We start from the raw sequence: 17909 nt of genomic DNA, 5'->3' as shown, positions 1-17909 counted from the left end.
CATTCCTTTGCCCAGTTTGTTCATACCCCCACTCTGCCAACTGGATCTTCCCTATCCTTCAAGTCTTTCCCTAGTCTTTTGTGTGGTCTCCCTGCTCCCAACTTCAGAGCACTTTAAGTAAAAGGCATTTAAAGGGAGCAGATGTAGTTCAAGCAGTTGAGCCCCTGCTTCACATACAAGGTCCCAATTTCAATCTCCAGTACCTCCTGAAAACAAAACAGACAAGAAACGAAATAACCACCTCAAGGGAGCCAGTGTAGCTCAGTGACTAAGCACCAGCTTCACACATACAAAGTCCTAAGTTAAATCCTTGGCCCTAGTACCTCAAAAAAAAAAAAAACCAAAACATTCAAGGGAAGTGGATGTAGCTCAAGTGGTTGAACACCTGCTTCCCATTACAAGATCCTGGGTTCAATCCCTGGTACCTCCTAAAAACAAATGAAAAAACCAACTCCGACTGTGGAGCAGATACAGCTCAGATTTTGAGTGCCTGCTTTCCATGTCTGAGGTCCTAGGTTCAATTTCTGGTACCTCCTAAAAAAATAAAAATAAAAAGACATTCAGTCTGCCCTTATGAACTAACACTCACAGGTAGTGAATGGTTAACTCTTCTGTTTTTTACCATCTAGCTGAATTATAAATTTGAGGGAGGGGAACAGGAAGGGGAAGAGCTTTATAGTTTTCCCAATGTTTAACCAGTATACCTTAAACCTAGTAGAAAATACTTGTTGGTTGTCTCTAAATATCAGAATTGATATCAGTTTGGTTCTCTGTGACTTTTACTAAGTGATAAAAAAATTTATAGTATCTAGCACTGTGCTAGTAATTTGTGGAAAATAGAGAATTTAGAAGACACAGTTTCTGTCATTGGCCCTTGAGACATTTGCAGTCTTGTTGAGTGGCTTTATTTGTAGTGAATTTATTGACAAAATACTTGAGTTCATTTGCCAGAGGATTTGGGTATCAGATTATGAAAATAGTTTTAAGTTCTCAGCCTAATAGATCCCAAAGGGGTGAAAATAAAAGCTAAATGTCAGTACTGTCAACTGCAAATTGTAGAATAACTGCAACAGCCTGTTTGGTGTCACTTTAAACTTCACTTTTATTCCATAGAAATGTTCCTCATTTGAAGACCTTTATCTGTAATAACGGACATTGATTTAAAATCTTTGATAATTGGGGAGCAGGTGTAGCTCAGTGGTTGACTGCTTGCTTAATATGTATCAGGTTCTGGGTTCACGGCCTGGTACCTCCTTAAAAAACACACACACACAAAACTTGGATAATTTTTTTTTTTAAGATCTATTTATTTGTCCCCACCCCCACCCTGCTGTTTTCGCTCTCTGTGTCCATTTGCACTGTGATCTTCTGTATCTATTTCCTCTTTTTTGTCTTCTTTTCATCTTTCTCCTCTATGATTCAGAGGGAGTCAATCCTGGGGACCTCTGTGGAAGAGGTTCGCTGTCAATTGTGCCACTTCAGTTCCTGGTCTCTGCTGCACTTCACTTTGACTCTCCCCTTCCTCTTTTGTCATGTCATCATCTTGCTGTGTGACTCACTTGCGTGGACACTGACTCACTGCATGGGCACTGGCTTACCACAGGCACTCACATGGGCGCTCGGCTTACCACGCAGGCATGCGCTCACTGCATAGGTATGCTTTCTCTTTTTTTCACCAGGAAGTCCCAGGGATCAAACCTGGGTCCTCCAGTATGGTAGATGGAGGCCTTAACACTTGAGCCACATTTGCTTCCCTGGTTCACTTTTAAAAGCCATAGAATCCGAAAGCTGGAACAGACCTTACTGCATTCCTTTGTTTTTAAATGAAGAAATGGACCCTAGAACCCATGCTGTATAGAGACAAAACAAGGACTAGAATGTAGGTTTGACTTCGTGCCTTCCTGTTACATAAGTTATTTATCTCAATATAAATGAACCAAAAGCATATATGTTATGAACTATATTTTTAGTTATTTGCACAATTGTGTTCTTTTTTAATATTATTCTTAAAAAATAGTCAAGAAAAGTTCTCTCTCTTTACAGAGAAGAAAACTTAGTGAATTGCTAAAGTCATAACTAATAAATTAACTGGAGGCAGGACTGGAAGCCAAGTCTTTTGTCTCCCAGTAGATTGCTTTTTTCATTCCACTATACTGTTTTTCCATATTGTTGCCATTAGAATTACTTCCAAATTATTCATACTTAGTGAAACTTAAGAACATTTTCAGGAAAGTAAGAAGACTGTGGGGAAGGAGGAGAATCCCACTTTCCCTAATAGCAAAATTTCCATTGTATAGGCATGGTTTTCATAAACATGGCTCTGTTCCATTTGAAATTTGATGTTGCCATTCACTAGAGTTTGAGGCTAGGAAACAATTCTAATATAGAATTATAGATTTGAATTGGTCTATAGGTAATAACTGCTTTCATTCATAATGGAATACTCTTTATAAAAACCAACTTTTTATTGAGGTATAATAAAATACTCACAAAAGTTTAATCATTGGCCCATAGCTAACAACTAATACACCCGTGTAACCAGCATCCCAGAAACCCCCCTCATCCTCCCTTTTACTTAATAGCCTTTGCCCCCTGCCCATCAAGAGTAACAGGATAGTCTTAAAGATGAGGTCACGTACTCCATTAGTCACAGTTATCCTGGCTTTGTCTTTGCCACAAATGTGGAGAGAAAAATTTCTTTATTACGGCTTATCAATGCAAAAATAATTGTTAAAGGCAAAACAGTTTCAGAATTTCCTAAGACTTTATTTACCAGTTTAATATTCAACTAGAGCAATACTGGGGGATTTGATGCATGGGGTTGCTATAAATACTATCTTCTGAAACAAAATGCAAAGAAACCTGGGAATATGAGATTGGGTGTGGATCAGTGTGTGCCTACCCACGTGGCTATTCCTTACTATGGAAGTGACACAAGGGAGCTACTGCAGTGTAGAACTGTGAGTTTCTTATACATTTCTCTGCATGTTTTTTCTAATTATTGAAGGTGTGAATTTCTTCTTATATCAACATTTAGAATCCTGTGGGAGATTTTTAATTCTGTACCATTTCTGTTGTTTCCTATAAGTAAAAAAATAAAAACACGACTGCACACACAAGGTCCTGAACATGTGTCCCTATGGTTTCTTCTAGGAGTTTGATAGTTCTAGGTATTATATTTAGGTCCTTTTTTTTTTTTTTAATGATGTAAAAACCAATATTTAGGTCCCTTATCCATTTCAAGTTGATTTTTTAAAAATAAGGTGTGAGGTAGAGGTCCCCCCCCTTTTTTTTTCCCAAATGGAAATCCAATTTTCCCAGCATCATTTGTTGAAGAGACTGTTTCTTTCCCAATTGAGTGATCTTTGCCCCCTTGTGAATATTTCCTTGGCCGTAAATGTGAGGGTTGATTTCTGAGCTCTCAATTCAATTCCATTTGTCTGTATGTCTGTTCTTGTGCCAGTACCATGCTGCTTTGATTACCATGGCTTTGTAATAGTTTTAAGACCAGGAAGTATGAGTTCTCCAACTTCATTCTTCTTTTTTTCCTAGGTGGCTTAACTATTTAGGGCCATCTTACCCTTCCACATAAATTTGACAATTGGCTTTTCCATTTCTGCAAAGAAGGTTGTTGGAATTTTGATTGGGCTTGCATTGAATCTGTAAACCACTTTGGATAGGATTGACATCTTAACATATTTAGTCTTCCACTCCCTGAACACAGACAGCCCTTCCATTTATTTAGGTCTTCTTCAATTTCTTTTATCAATGTTTTGTAGTTTTCTGTATAAAATGTCCTTACATCCTGGATTAGATTTATTCCTAGATATCTGATTCTTTTAGTTACTATTATAAATGGAATTTTTCTCTTGATTTCTTCTTCTTAGTTCATTGCTTATATATATATAAATACTACTGGTCTTAGAGTATTTATGGCATCCTGCACTTTGTTGAATTTATTTATTAGCTCTAAGAGCTTTGTTGTGGATTTTTAGGATTTTCTGTACATAATATCATGTCATCTGCAAATTGGGAATGTTTTACTTCTTCCTTTCCAATATGGATACCTTTTATTTCTTTTTCTTGCCTAATTGCTCTGGCAAGAACTTGCAGTGCAATATTGAATAATGCTAGTGACATTGGGCATCCTTGTTTTTTTCTAATCTTAGAGGGAAATCTTTCAGTCTTTTACTATGAAGTAGGATATTATCTATAGTCTTTTCATATCTGCCCTTTATCACATTGAGGAGCTTTCCTTCTATTTGAATGTTCTGAGTGTTTTTATCAAAAGGAGTGTTGGGTTTTGTCACATGTCTTTTCTGCTTCAATTGAGGTAATGGATGTGGTGTTTTCCCTCACTGTGTTAATGTGGTGTATTACACCCAAAGCACTGGTAACAAAAGAAAAATAGATAAATGGTACTTCATCAAAATTTAAAACTTGTGCTTCATAAGACTTTATCATGAAAGTAAAATGATGATCTATACAATGGAAGAAAATATTTGGAAACCACATATCCAATAAAGGGTTAATAGCAGAATTTATAAAGAAATCCTTCAGTTTAACAGCAAAAAGACAAAGAACCCAATTGAAAAATGGGCAAAAAGACTTGAGTAGACATCTCACCAAAGAGGATATACAAATGGCAAGAAAGCACTCAAGAAGATGTTCAGAATCATTAGCCATCAGGGAAATTCAGATCAAAACCACAATGAGATACCATTTCACACCCATTAGAATGGCTACTATTAAAAGAAAAATAGCAAGTATTGGAGAGGATATGGAGAAATAGAAACACTCATTCATTGTTGGTAAGAATGTAAAATGGTATGGCCACTGTGGAAGACATTTTGGCAATTCCTCAAAAAGTGAAGTATAGAGTTAACATATGACCCAGCAATCCCACTTCTATATATCTACACCCAAAAGAATTTAAAGCAGGGACACCAACAGATATTTGCACATCCATGTTCATAGTGGCTTTGTGCACAATTGCCAAAAGATGGGAGCAACTCAAGTGTCCATCAAAAGATGAATGGGTAAGTAAAATGTAGTATGTACATACAATGGAATATAATTCAACCATAAAAAGGAACGAAGTCCTGATACATGCAAAACATGGGTAAACCTTGAAGATATCATGTTGCATGAAATAAGCCAGACAAAAGGATAAATATTGTATGATATCATTGATTTAAAATAATTTGAATAAGCAAACTAAGAATCTAGAATAATATGTTACCAAGGGATGAGATCAAGATAGGGAATGGGAAGTTAAGGCTTAAAATGTACAGGGTTCCTATTTGGAATGTGATTAAAAGGGGCAATGTTCTATTGTGTGTATATCTATATATATATTTTGTTATTATACAGAATAATAATTTTTATTATACAGAATAAAAATTTTTTTAAATCCTTGGAATTATACAACAAAAACAGTGAACCCTAAGTTAAAACCATGGACAATTGTTAATGATACAGTTATAAAAATGTGCTGTCACCAGTTTTAACAGATCTTCCTTAAATGCAAGGTGTTAGGGTGGTATATGAGAATCCTATATTTTGTGCATGATTGTTCTGTAAACACACAACTTCTCTAATTAAAAAAAAAACTTGATTGAAATTCTTCCTTGATTTGAAATATGTTACCTATAACTCCGCCTTCATTTACTCTGTTTCTTGTCAGGACCCCTGAACAGTGCCCAAGTGTTGTTTCATTGCTGTCAGAGAGTTATAATCCTCATGTGCGTTATGGGGCTGCAATGGCCCTGGGGATCTGCTGCGCTGGTACAGGAAACAAGGTAAAGTCCAAAAGCCAATGGGACCAGTTCTTTCCTGGCGCCAGACTGTTTTCCCTTGCAGAAAGTTTATGTAAGCTTTAAGAGTACAAATGTAGGGATCTGTAAGATTTAACTTGCTTCACACAGCTCCCTAGTACTTCCTTACGTTACTGTGCTGGATTGCCCAAAGCCACTTAAGAAGAAACATTACTTGAATAGCTGTTAGTGAAACAGGACTGTTGAATGTTGAAATCAAGATTCTGTTGACCTGGTCTGGTCTGAGGCCACCAAAATCAACTAAATTGATGACACTTTTATTTTGTTTTAAGCAAACCAGTTAACTGCTATGTGTCTGTTTTTTAATCCCCAACATAAAAGGTAATCTGGTATTTGCTGGGTCTTCAAAAGTGAAAAGAAGAGTTAGGTTAAGCAAGGTGATGATTTGAAAACACAGTTAATCATGAGATTTCTAAAGAAACTCACTGTTGCTTAAATAGCAGATATTCTCAATTCAGAACAATAATCATCATCAGACTTTGTATGTCATAGGGCAGACTATCTCCACTTCCCCAGATGAGACTTTAACTGTGTGTGTGTGTGTGTGTGTGTGTGTGTGTGTGTGTGTGTAAATTTGCTTTGACTTTCTTAATAAAGTGTATACCTATTTATTTGTTGTGTATATCCCTTCCACTGAAATGTAGATCCCCAGGAACAGAAACATCACTGCTAGAACATAAAACCTACCAGGCACAAAGTAGGCTCTCCATAAATATTTGTCAAATCAATGATGGATGGCAAGATCATTGAACAATACAATGGTGAATACATTGGACACAGTCTCTACCCTTACAGAGCTCTGTTCTTAACATTTTTAAAATTTCTCTTGGCAATTTCTTGCATGAAAATGTTTCTTCAGCTTTATTAGAGATGTCTTTCAATATATAAGATGCAGTTTATAGAAATTTGGCTCCATTTTTTCTAGGACGTATCTGTTCTGTAAATAAAGGAAGACTATAGTTAGATGTTTTACTAAGTACTTTTCTCCCTCGGGTCTTTAGTAGACATTAATGTCAAGCTTCACAAGTTAAGTGGAAATTATTATTTTTTTCTTTCCAGATTATTCTAAAATTAATATGATATCTAGGGGCAAATGTTTTTTGAGACGTAGCATCTGATAAGTTAATTAAATGAAAAATTTTATTATTCATACTAAAATCTACTTTATTTTTAGATAATTTGTTGGATGTGGGCAACAGTACCTATATGACTGAGGTCCAGTACTTCCTTTATTTCCTAAAAATCAGAAATGTTTGTTTACTCTAAAATATGCCTTTGAATTATATACCTCAAAGGCCAAGTTAGTGTCTTTTACCTTAAACTGGAAATTTTGGTTATATTTTTATAATGGCTACTTCATAAACAATATTAATATATGGGTAATGATTTAAAAACTGAACTCTCTGCACAGTGCCATTTAATTTTTTTTTCAGTGAAGTGATGAGCAAGGATACTCATCTGGGATATGTGTGTTATCTGTTAATATCTTGGATTTTAAAAATAAATAAATCCACATTTAAAGAAGTCTAAAGTCATTTTCCAAAAAAGGATTCAATTTATTCTTCTTTTCTTTGACCTTAGAACTAAGGATATTTGAGAAATAACATACTGAATTGGGAATAAATTTGATAATCTTGTAAATCCATTGCTCTGTTCCTCCAAGATTTATACCTACCTAAGGACCTTTTAGTGGGTTTCTCAAAGGTCCTGCAGGGTAATAAAAGGGGTTTTATGGGGTAAAAGAGTTCTTGGTTAAATGCAATGGACAAAATCTAGATTAAATTAAAATTTGAAAGGTGTCTTAATTATAGTTAAGGCTTTCTAGAGCCTTAAATATGAAAATACATATTTTTCTCTGCAAGAAGAGTTTATATAGTATTCAGGAAACCTCAAACTTATTTAACCAAGGAATTATTTTTTTCACAGAATGGATTTTGAAGAATATGGTATTGAGGAAATTCTGTTAAACATTTTGGAAAATCCCATCATAGGTGGCCTTGTGAAGTGTAACCATGTGTAGCAGTTTGATATGGTTATGAATTCCAAAAATAGATAATGGATTATGTTTGTAATCTGGTCTATACCTGGGCATGATTAAGTTATGATTAGGGCTTTGATTGGGCCATGTCATTAGGGCATTGAGTTCCCACCCCTTGGTGGATACGGACTTACAGATAAAAGACATGATGGCAAAGGACAGAGTTGAGGGTTTTTGATGTTGAAGTTTTGATGTTGGAGTTTGATGCTGAAGCCTTTAAGTTGGAGCCCCGGGAAGTAAGCTCACAGAGAAAACAGAAGCAAGCCCCAGGAAGAGAGGAATGCTGAGCCCAGGAAGAAACAAGCCCTGGGATGGGAGGAACCCTGAACCCAGAGAGAAGCAAGACCCTGAAAGAGAGCAACCCAGGAAGCCTGAACCCTTGCAAATGTTGGTGGCTATCTTGCGCCAACCCATGAAAATAGACTTTGGTGAGGGAAGTAACTTATGCTTTATGGCCTGATATCTGTAAGCTCCTACCCCAAATAAATACCAACCAATTTCTCGTATTTTTCATCAGCACCCCTTTGGCTGACTGTGAAATAAATTCTAGTCCCATTTGCTTTAGTTTCTTTTGCCAGTCTATTACCCAATAGTCTCTTTGTTTTGTTTTGTTTTGTTTTGGGAGCTTTTTGTTTTGTTTGTATTTAAGTTTAAAGTTAGGGAAGTGGATGTGGCTAAAGCAATTGGGCTCCCGTCTACCATATAGGAGGTTCAGGATTCGATATCCAGGGCTTCCTGGTGAAGGCAAGCTGGCCCATTCAGTGAGGTGGACCGCATGAAGTGCTGCCCTGCACAGGAGTGCTGATGCAGCAAAAAGAGACACAGAGGAGAGATAATAAGAGACGCAGCAGACCAGGAAACTGAGGTAGCACAGGAGAACGATTGCCTCTCTTCCAGTCGGAAGGTCCAGGATCAGTTCCTGGGACCACCTAATGAGAGTACAGGCAGACACAGAAAACACAGCTAATGGACACAGAGCAGACAGTGGAGGGATGGGGCAGAAATATATCTTTTTTTTTAAAAAAGTTTAAAATTAGGTCTTGTAAAAGCATCTGAGACATTATCTTATTTAAAGGAAGTTAGATACCTCATGGAAGAATATTTGTCTTAGAGTCTGACTGGCTTTGGTTTGCTACTTATGCGCCCTCTGGACAAGTTTACCTAACCTTTCTAACTCTGTGTCTTAGTTTCCCAGCTACTAAAACAAATACTGTACAATTGGGTTGGCTTAAGTACAGAGTTTTAAGGCTAGAAGTGTAAAGTCGACATCACCAAGGCGATGCTTCTCCCCCAGAGATTGTGGTATTCTGAGCTGACTCTGGCAATCTTGGGTCCTTGGCTTTTCCATCTTACGACAATGCATATGGTACCATCTTCTCCTTTCTATTCTGGGTTCCATGATTTCCACTTTCTTCCCATGGCTTTCTTTCTCTTGTTCTGAATTTCATTCTTCTTATAAAGGACTCCAGTAATCTGGATTAAAGCCTAGCCTGTTTCAGTTGGCCATAACTTAACTAAAAAATCTTTAAAAGGTTCTTTTTATCAAGAGTCCACCCACAGTGATGGATTATGTTTTTTCTAGGGTACATAATTCAACCTACCACACTTTTATTTCTTTGTTTATGTTATAGGAATTATAGTGCTTATTTCTTTTAAGATTATTGAGAGGATTATATGAGATAACATGTAAAATGCCTGGTAATGTGTCAAGAAAACAAAAGATGTTTATCACATGTTAATCCCATTTTCTCTTCATATTTTTATGACCTCTTTTACCCCAAGACTGGAACATTTATGTTCTACAAGGTACTTTTTCATTTGGCATCAATTATATTGAGACTTAAGTAAAGCATATCTCCTGTTCTGAACTGTTGTGTTCAAGGAGTCTCCAGTTACTTTGTTATTACTGTTAGATCAAAATATTCATCAGTTAATCTTGACTTAGAATGACAGTAACTAACTTGAAAATCCAGCTGTATCAACTTCATCTAAAAGTTTTTTTGTTGTTTTTCTTTTGTATTGTTTTTTAACACCTCTAGGAAGCGATTAATTTGCTAGAACCAATGACAAATGACCCTGTGAACTACGTTCGGCAAGGAGCTCTCATAGCTTCAGCTCTCATCATGATTCAGCAAACTGAAATTACTTGTCCAAAGGTGAGCAAATTCTGTTGTTATAACCCTAGGAAAGAGCTGGTTCTGACTTTTCTTTAGTAGCTTATCTTTTGAGAACATTTTAACTTCAGATATGATGAACACCGAAGTCACACGAACTAAAGAGAGCATTTATTTGTTGGGGTAAAGAAATGGGAAACCTTTAAATATATAATACTCTCTAGATGTATTTTTTGCACATTTAAGGTTACTTTGTTAATTTAAGTATATTACGGGCCAGTGAAATCATAAAATCTACTTTAATTTTTGCTTCCCACTGTTTTAAAATTTATCCAGTGGGATAGCATCTTCCTTTGATACAGGATACAAACTCAGACCATGACTTTTTTGAACCATTCCTCTTAGGTAATAAAAAGTTCTTCAGCCACTCTATATAGTAAATATACCCTCAGGTTAGAGATGAGTGTGTCTGTATTCTCTGTTGGAATGCTATTGCCTGCCTGGGCGATCCTCTTAGGCAGGATTTCAGATGGTTCCAGTATGGTTTACTTTCCCACTTGACTCACATCTCCTCCACAGAAACACTGCTGCATATTTTGTCCTTCGTGTGGGAAGGAGTCTCTCAGTGTAGCTTAGCCCATTTTTCTCTCTCTCCCTTTCCCCTCAACCCCTCTCCCTCTCTCATCCTCTTTTTCTCTCTCTCCATGCTAGTGCCTCAGCTAATAGCTAATGCCTCTTACTTTATCATATTAAGTTCTCCAGATGGTTCTGATAATGCACTTTTCTCTGGGCTTAAAGTGAGGAGGAAAACTCATGCCCAGCTTTCCCCCAATAAGTCCTTTTCGTATATTCTTCCTGGTCTCCACAATTGAACCTTCATATATCCACCCTGTGGGTGACTTCGTAGCTGATTCTCAGACATGTATTTTAAAATTTGCTCATGGCAGTCTCTCAGACCTCACATTAATATTTGCTATTTAATATATCCTGGCTCCTCGGCCAAAGTTTCTCATTTAAAGTCCTGTTAGAGAAATTTAAAAATACATATTTTATTTTATTTATGTATATTAAAAATGAGCATGTTTAGTATATTAAATAGAGATGTACAGCTTGTACAGTAATTTCAGATCTTCTCATTCTTAAAGTTGGGACATTTAATAACCTTGTAGTAATTCTGCTTATATATATGCATAGCAGTCAAAAAATTGAACAAGAGATAAAAACATTGGCATATTGTTTTCTACCTCTTCAAGCAGATAAAGAACACTCCCGTTTTAAGCAAAGTAGATTTGTAGAGGGATGGAGAAGAAAAAAATTTCCAAGCCTCGTTGATTATTCATTCCTGTTTTATGAAACTTCATTTAATAAGTTTCAGTTTCTAAGCCATTGCTATCATTTTTGTTATATTTATCTTGTGCTTCTCTTTTTTTAATCATTTTCAAGACATCCAAAATTTGAGTTACTGCAAAATAGAATCAGACTTTTCATCCTCCTTTTTAAGAATACTTAATGTATTTTCTAGAACAGAAATGTCTTCCCAAACACAGGTCACATTTCTTTTGGGTTTTAAATATAACAGCTACAATAATAGTGGCTTTTGCATCCTTTATTTCTGCTTTTGATCTTCTGCTGAGCTTTTGGAGGTTTTCCAGATGAGTTATGTCATTAAAAGTCCAGTTTAGGCTCTCGAACATGCTTCTGCCAACAGTAATATGTAGACATTTATTTATTTTGACCTCACAAGTTGCTTTCATGTTACTCGTATGTCATCAAGACACATATTTTTACCATCTTCCCACCTTCTGCTATAGGATTTCATAATTTTACATCTATTAGCGCCGCAACAACAATGGCACAGCCTCTAGAATTAGGGGTGGGGTAAGGTAAGCTGTGTAGTTTGATAAAGCATTCAACCCTCGGATAAATTCCATATTTATTAACAATTTAATCTTTTAAAAATCATTCCTAAAACTATTGTTGAACCATGAATTAGCTGGTGAGAATACATCAAGTGCACTCCTTTCTCCAAGTTTTATCAGAATCTTGGATATGGATTAAGAACATTGAAATGCAACTATAACTGGTAGAATTTGTCATTTACACAGACTGGGTGGGGAAAGGTAATTGTGTACCCCACTTACTACAAAAGTAGAACTGTTTACAGATGTAAAACTCAAAAGTATTTTCAGGAAGCATTACTCATTATAGTGAAATTGTTACTTGGTTCACGAATTCTTAAAGTTTAAAGTCCTATTTTATTGTTTTCTGTTATTATGCAAGTGATAAAGACCTTCATGGACTGCAGTTTATATCATCTCTCCTTTATCCAATAACTACCAACAAGACAACTTTTATATTATTTTAGGATAGTGGGTAATGATTTACTAAAAAGAAAAAGCCATTTGTAATCTCTGAAGAAAAGGAAGTTCTCAGGGCTACAGAGTCCTAGTCACAAGGTCACAAACCAGTACATGAAATACAGTGGAAACACCTCAAAAGCAAACAACAAATGTTAATTTCATCAAGAATTATAACTCTTCCTCAAAGGAATCTAAAAGGGACACTTTGCAGATATTTTATGAGATTCATAATGGAAATTTCCAAAGGAAATGGTTTTTATGTAACCATGAATATAAATATACATCTCATCTTTTTACATAAATCTTAACAATGTACTGTATATATGGTAGACTTAGTTTAAGTAGCTCTAGTGTATCTGTGCTTTGCAAGATTCTTGGAGCTGTTTTCTCTCAACAGCCCAACTCTACTCTTTTTTTTTCTTTTAATAGATGTTTTTAAAATTTGTTAAAGCTACATAGGTAATACAAAATATTACATTAAAAAAATGTAAGAGGATCCAATATACCCCCACTCCCCACCCCTACACACACTCCTCCCACATCACCAGATTCTTTCATCATTGTGGCACATTCATTGCATTTGATGAATACATTTTGGAGCACTGCTATCCCACATGGATTATAGTTTACATTGTAGTTTACACTCACCCCCAGGCCATTCAGTGGTTTTTGACAGGATATTTAATGTCCTGCATCTGTCCCTGCAATATCATTCAGGACAACTCCAAGTCCTGACAGTGCCCCCATATCACACCTCCTCTTCTCTCTCCCTGCCCTCAGTAATTCCCATGGCCACTGTCTCCATGTCAGTGATAAGGTTTCTTCCATTGCTAGAGTCACAATAATTCTATAGTAGAATACTAGTAAGTCCACTCTAATTCATATTTTATTCCTCCATCCTGAGGACCCTGGGGTGGTGATCAGCCCACTCCACCTCTTAACTCGAGAGGGGGCTTAGATCCCACATGGCTGATGGATGGAATTCTCTTGCTTGTAGTTGTAGACTCTAGGTTCCCTGGTGTGGTGGTTGACCATCCCTACCTCCCTGTTAGCCAACATGGACAAGTCCAATGAACCAGAGAATAGGTGTTGCAACTCTGCTGAGGCTCAGGACCCAGCTGGCACACAGTCAGTCCAGAGATTCAAGTCTCCCAAAAATACACCAACCCCACACCAATCACAGGTTCAGTAAAAGTGAAGAAGAGGCATGTGTGGAGAGGTCACATCTGAGTCCAACTCCATCACATTCAGGAGCACAAATTTCAAAATAGGGCCCCTGGCAAGGCACTGTACTCCAGAACCATCTGTCATGACCATAAGACTTGCGTGTCCCCATAGCCCTCAGAAACATCACTACTTGGGGTTGTAACTACTTTAGCTGTCGCTGAGCTCCTGCTGAGGTGTGCATAAGCACAAACCCTCTGATGACCTCCCAACTCACTTTGAAGTCTCTTAGTCATATAAACTCATTTGTCTTTACTGTTTCCCCCTTTTATTCAATGTCTTTTTCTAGTTGCACCACTAGCTGGTGCTTGGTAGAAATCCCTCAGCACCAGGGAGGCTCATCCCCTGGAGTCATGTCCCATGCTGGAGTGAAGGTAATACATTTATATGCTGAGTTTGGCTTAGAGAGTGGCCACATTTGAGCAACATGGAGGCTCTCAAGAGATAACTCTTAGGCACTCTGCATCTCCAGGCCTAATTGATATTTCCAGGACACTGGCTCCTAAGCATAGTCATCAGTATCAAAGGCCCATCATTGGACCATTCTTCTTCACTGGTCTTTGCCCTTGCACTTGGGGGTTATTTACTGCTCCATTGGGGAGTGCAGCAGAGTGCTCCAGAATGGGAATTCAGCACTCCCTCAGTTGTCGTGTGAAACTCCACCCATTAATGTCAATACCCAACGAACATCCGAATCTATCTATATACCCTATATGCATGCCCTGGAGAACTTCCTCCCAACTGTACATCCCCCATCAACGCAACTCTATTCTTAATAAAGGATTTATCTTTTGTTGTTCTTGTTAAGAACCTGTACATATTAAGTGTCATATATAAAATCAGATAAAAATATTATACAAACAGGATCTGGTATTCTCCTTGTCTAATGTCATCTGATCTAAGACACAATGCAGGAAAGCTATTCACACCACTGACAGGTGTCCTTTCTGGAACTAGGGTTGTATTTGACCAAGCTTTGTTAGCTTTTGCATTTCTAAAATAAATTAGTTTTGGTAAAGTAAACTTTTGTGGGCCATATATTTCCATACTGAAATCAAGAAATGTGTCCTTAATTCCAAACACATCTGTAAGTAGTAGTCTTATCTATATTGCCATACCATTAGCTTAAGATAAGTTCTTGGACTTTTATGGTGTCAGTGGTAATAAAGGACTGCAAGTAATTACTATAAACAAAATATTACTGATAAAATTATGTAAGTAGCTAGTAACATTATTTGGAATCCTGATAATAGAGAAATCATCATAGGATCAACAGGAATGTCTTGAAGAAAAACAGGTAATTTTCATTTTAGGCTTGTTGAGTCATTTGGAGATAAGATAGAAACCTGGGTAGAAAAGTAAGAACTAAAGGAGATTTGAGAATTAGCCACAAAGAAATGACATAAATCCAGAGCCTCTCACCTGCAATTCCAGATCCAGAAAGTTCTGAAAACTAAGAGGTTTATTTTTAAGGACTTATTTGACTATAAAGCCAGAACCAATATGAAGTCATTTATAGCCTTTTTCCCACTTTGTGTGAATAGTAATACATTTTAGTGCTTCAGAAATACTAATTTGTTTGATTATGGGATATTGGCCCCACATTCCACTGAGAGTATTGCTAGTATACGGTGTATGGTCATATTCACTTTCTAAATTCTGAATTCCAAAATGCATCTGGCCTCAAGGATTTCATGGAAGGGATTATTGACCTCCATTTAAATTTATAAGAGCAGATGTGATATCGTAGAAAGAGAATATAATAAACTCTTAAACTGACCCCTCATTGTATTAGTCAGCCAAAGGGGTGCTGAAGCAAAATATCAGAAATTGGTTTTTATAAAGGGTATTTGTTTGGGGTAGGAGCTTACAGATACCAGGCCATAAAGCATAGGTTCCTTCCCTCACCAAAGTCTTATTTTCACATGTTGGAGCAAGACGGCTGCCAACATCTGCGAGGGTTCAGGCCCGGGTTCTTCTGGGATCAGCTCCTCTGTTTTCTCCACAAGGTCAGCTGTAGACTATGAGGCTCTCTATCTAGACTTTGCCTCTCTCCACAAGGTCAACTGTAGACTATCAGGCGAATGGGTCTGTCTCTCCCTAGGGCTCCAGCTTAAGATTTCAGCATCAAACTCCAACATTTGAAGCCCCCAACTCTGTCCTTTGCCATGCCTTTTATCTGTGAGTCCCCACCCACCAAAGGGTGGGGACTCAACGCCCTACTGGCCCAAGAGATTTACTTGATTACTTAATCAAGCAAACCTCTGAATCCAACATAATCTAATATGCTCAAAGGAAAAGATCATATTTCTTTTTTGTGTGTGTGTGCTTTTTTTTTTTTAAAGATAATTGTTTGTTTATTTCTCTCCCCTTCCTTGCCCCCCTCCAGTCCCCCAGTTGTCTGTTCTCTGTGTCTATTCACTGTGTGTTCTTCTGTGTCCACTTATATTCTTGTCAGTGGCACCCAGAATCTGTGTCTTTTTTTGTTGCGTCATCTTGCTGCATCAGCTCTTAGTGTGTGCGGCACCATTCCTGGGCAGGCTGCACTTTTTTCGCGCTAGGCGACTCTCCTTATGGGGCACACTCCTTGCGTGTGAGGCTCCCCTACAAAAGGGACACCCCTATGTGGCACGGCACTCCTTGCACACATCAGCACTGTGTGTGGGCCAGCTTATCACACGGGTCAGGAGGCCCTGGGTTTGAACCGTGGACCTCTTGTGTGGTAAGCAGATGCCCTATCTGTTGGGCCAAATCTGCTTCCCCCATATTTCTTTTTGGAATTCGTCAATAATATCAAACTTCTATACTCATATACATTTACATATTTGTGGCCAGGAAAGTAGAAAAAAGAAAGAAAGGAGGAAACATGCCCAAATGATAAGTACCAACAAAAATGACTGGAAGGAACTTTGGTAACTTCCTCTCCATCTTTTATTTTTCTCCCTGACATCTAAGAGTGGGGTTATCTTTCAACAGTATAAGAATAGGGTTAAGAACATTATAAACGTTCTTGGAGATTCTCATACAGGTACTTGTACACAGTAGAATGCATGGATCACAGAGTTTCCTAAAATTTCCTAAAATTATAGTAGTCTTCTCTGCAAGATTGTCATAATATAAAACAGGAAGTTAATATGATTTTCCCCTGCAAAGTCCACTCTTTGTTTTGTTTGTGATGCCAGTCTAAGTACTATATACCAGTGAAAGGGAGGGTCAGAAAACCATGCTCCCAGCCCTGACTGCCATTAACTGTTTGTGTGATCACGAGCAAATAAGTCATTCACCTATCTCATCTCAGTTTTCGCATCTGTAAAACAGTAGACCCAATAATCTCAAAGTTGTCTTCTAAGTTTAAGATTCTGCCCTAATTTCCTAAAACAGTAATTCTTTACCAGAAATCATAATAATGAAAATTAAATTACTGATACAGCAGTAATCAAATGCTGGGGGAGGAGGTTAAATGATAGAAAGTGTCCAGCTTAATATATTTGGATAAGCCCATTGTATGTTCACATTGCTTTTTAAATTCTTTCTTATAATGTACATGCAGTGCTTTGTCTGGAGTTTCTTTTTATAAATCATGAAACATTACATAAACCTTTAGCACATAAAATTTCCATCCTATATAAGGAAATGTAAGTGTTCATCTAAAATAAGTTCAGAATCAAAGGAATTTGACCTGTTGAACCAGAGTATAAAAACATCAAACCTTGGGATTTTTGAACTAGAAGGGAATTTTGTGATGATCAAATCATCATGGTTTGTTACAGGTAGAGAAATTAAGGTCTGGAGAAGTAAATGATTTATGAACGGTCATATGCTGGCTAGTGGCAGAGGTAGTTCCTTGTTTAAAGTTTGGTAATACAGCTATGCGTATTGAATATCTTACCAGCTATAAAATACCTTATATTCATTACATAATATAATCCTTAAAACAGCCATATATGTAAGGTTAGTTACTATAATCCCTGGAAAGGTGGAAAAAACTGAGACTCAGAAAAACTAACTTACCCAAACAGCTTATAAGAACTGAAGTAATGTTCATAAAACCAGAGTTGTCTGAATCTCTCTTACTCTCCCCTGTATCACAGTGTGGCCTCCCAGATGAGGATGAACGAGGAGGGTCAGATTCTGAAAGAACATGTAATGCAGGTGTAATCATTATATTAGGAAACTCAGATTTGGTGTTTTCTGCTTTGGGCAGATTTGAAGATCTCCATGATCATGTCCTTCTTGAACAAGCAGACTCCTTCCTGGGTACCTACTGTTTGCAAAGCACTGTTGGGGAAACAGAAGTGTAAGACATGGAAGGAGCATAAAATAGCTTCCTCATTGT

The 17909-nt window shown here is 37.2% G+C and overlaps 1 protein-coding gene across 1 annotated transcript in view; it reads left to right on the top strand.

Moving 5' to 3' along the window:
- Positions 1-17909, top strand: part of PSMD1 (proteasome 26S subunit, non-ATPase 1) — a 124452-nt gene that overhangs the window by 75447 nt on the left and 31096 nt on the right. Inside the window, exons 17-18 of the mRNA XM_058299902.1 lie at positions 5687-5801; positions 9915-10031. Coding sequence (XP_058155885.1) covers positions 5687-5801; positions 9915-10031 — 232 coding nt within the window. The remainder of the gene's footprint in view (positions 1-5686; positions 5802-9914; positions 10032-17909) is intronic.

This window comes from Dasypus novemcinctus, chromosome 7 (genome assembly GCF_030445035.2).
Source record: "Dasypus novemcinctus isolate mDasNov1 chromosome 7, mDasNov1.1.hap2, whole genome shotgun sequence".
In the NCBI taxonomy this organism is placed as follows: Eukaryota; Metazoa; Chordata; class Mammalia; order Cingulata; family Dasypodidae; genus Dasypus; species Dasypus novemcinctus.
Note: the sequence above shows the minus strand (reverse complement) of the source record. Positions and strands in the feature narration are given on the sequence as shown.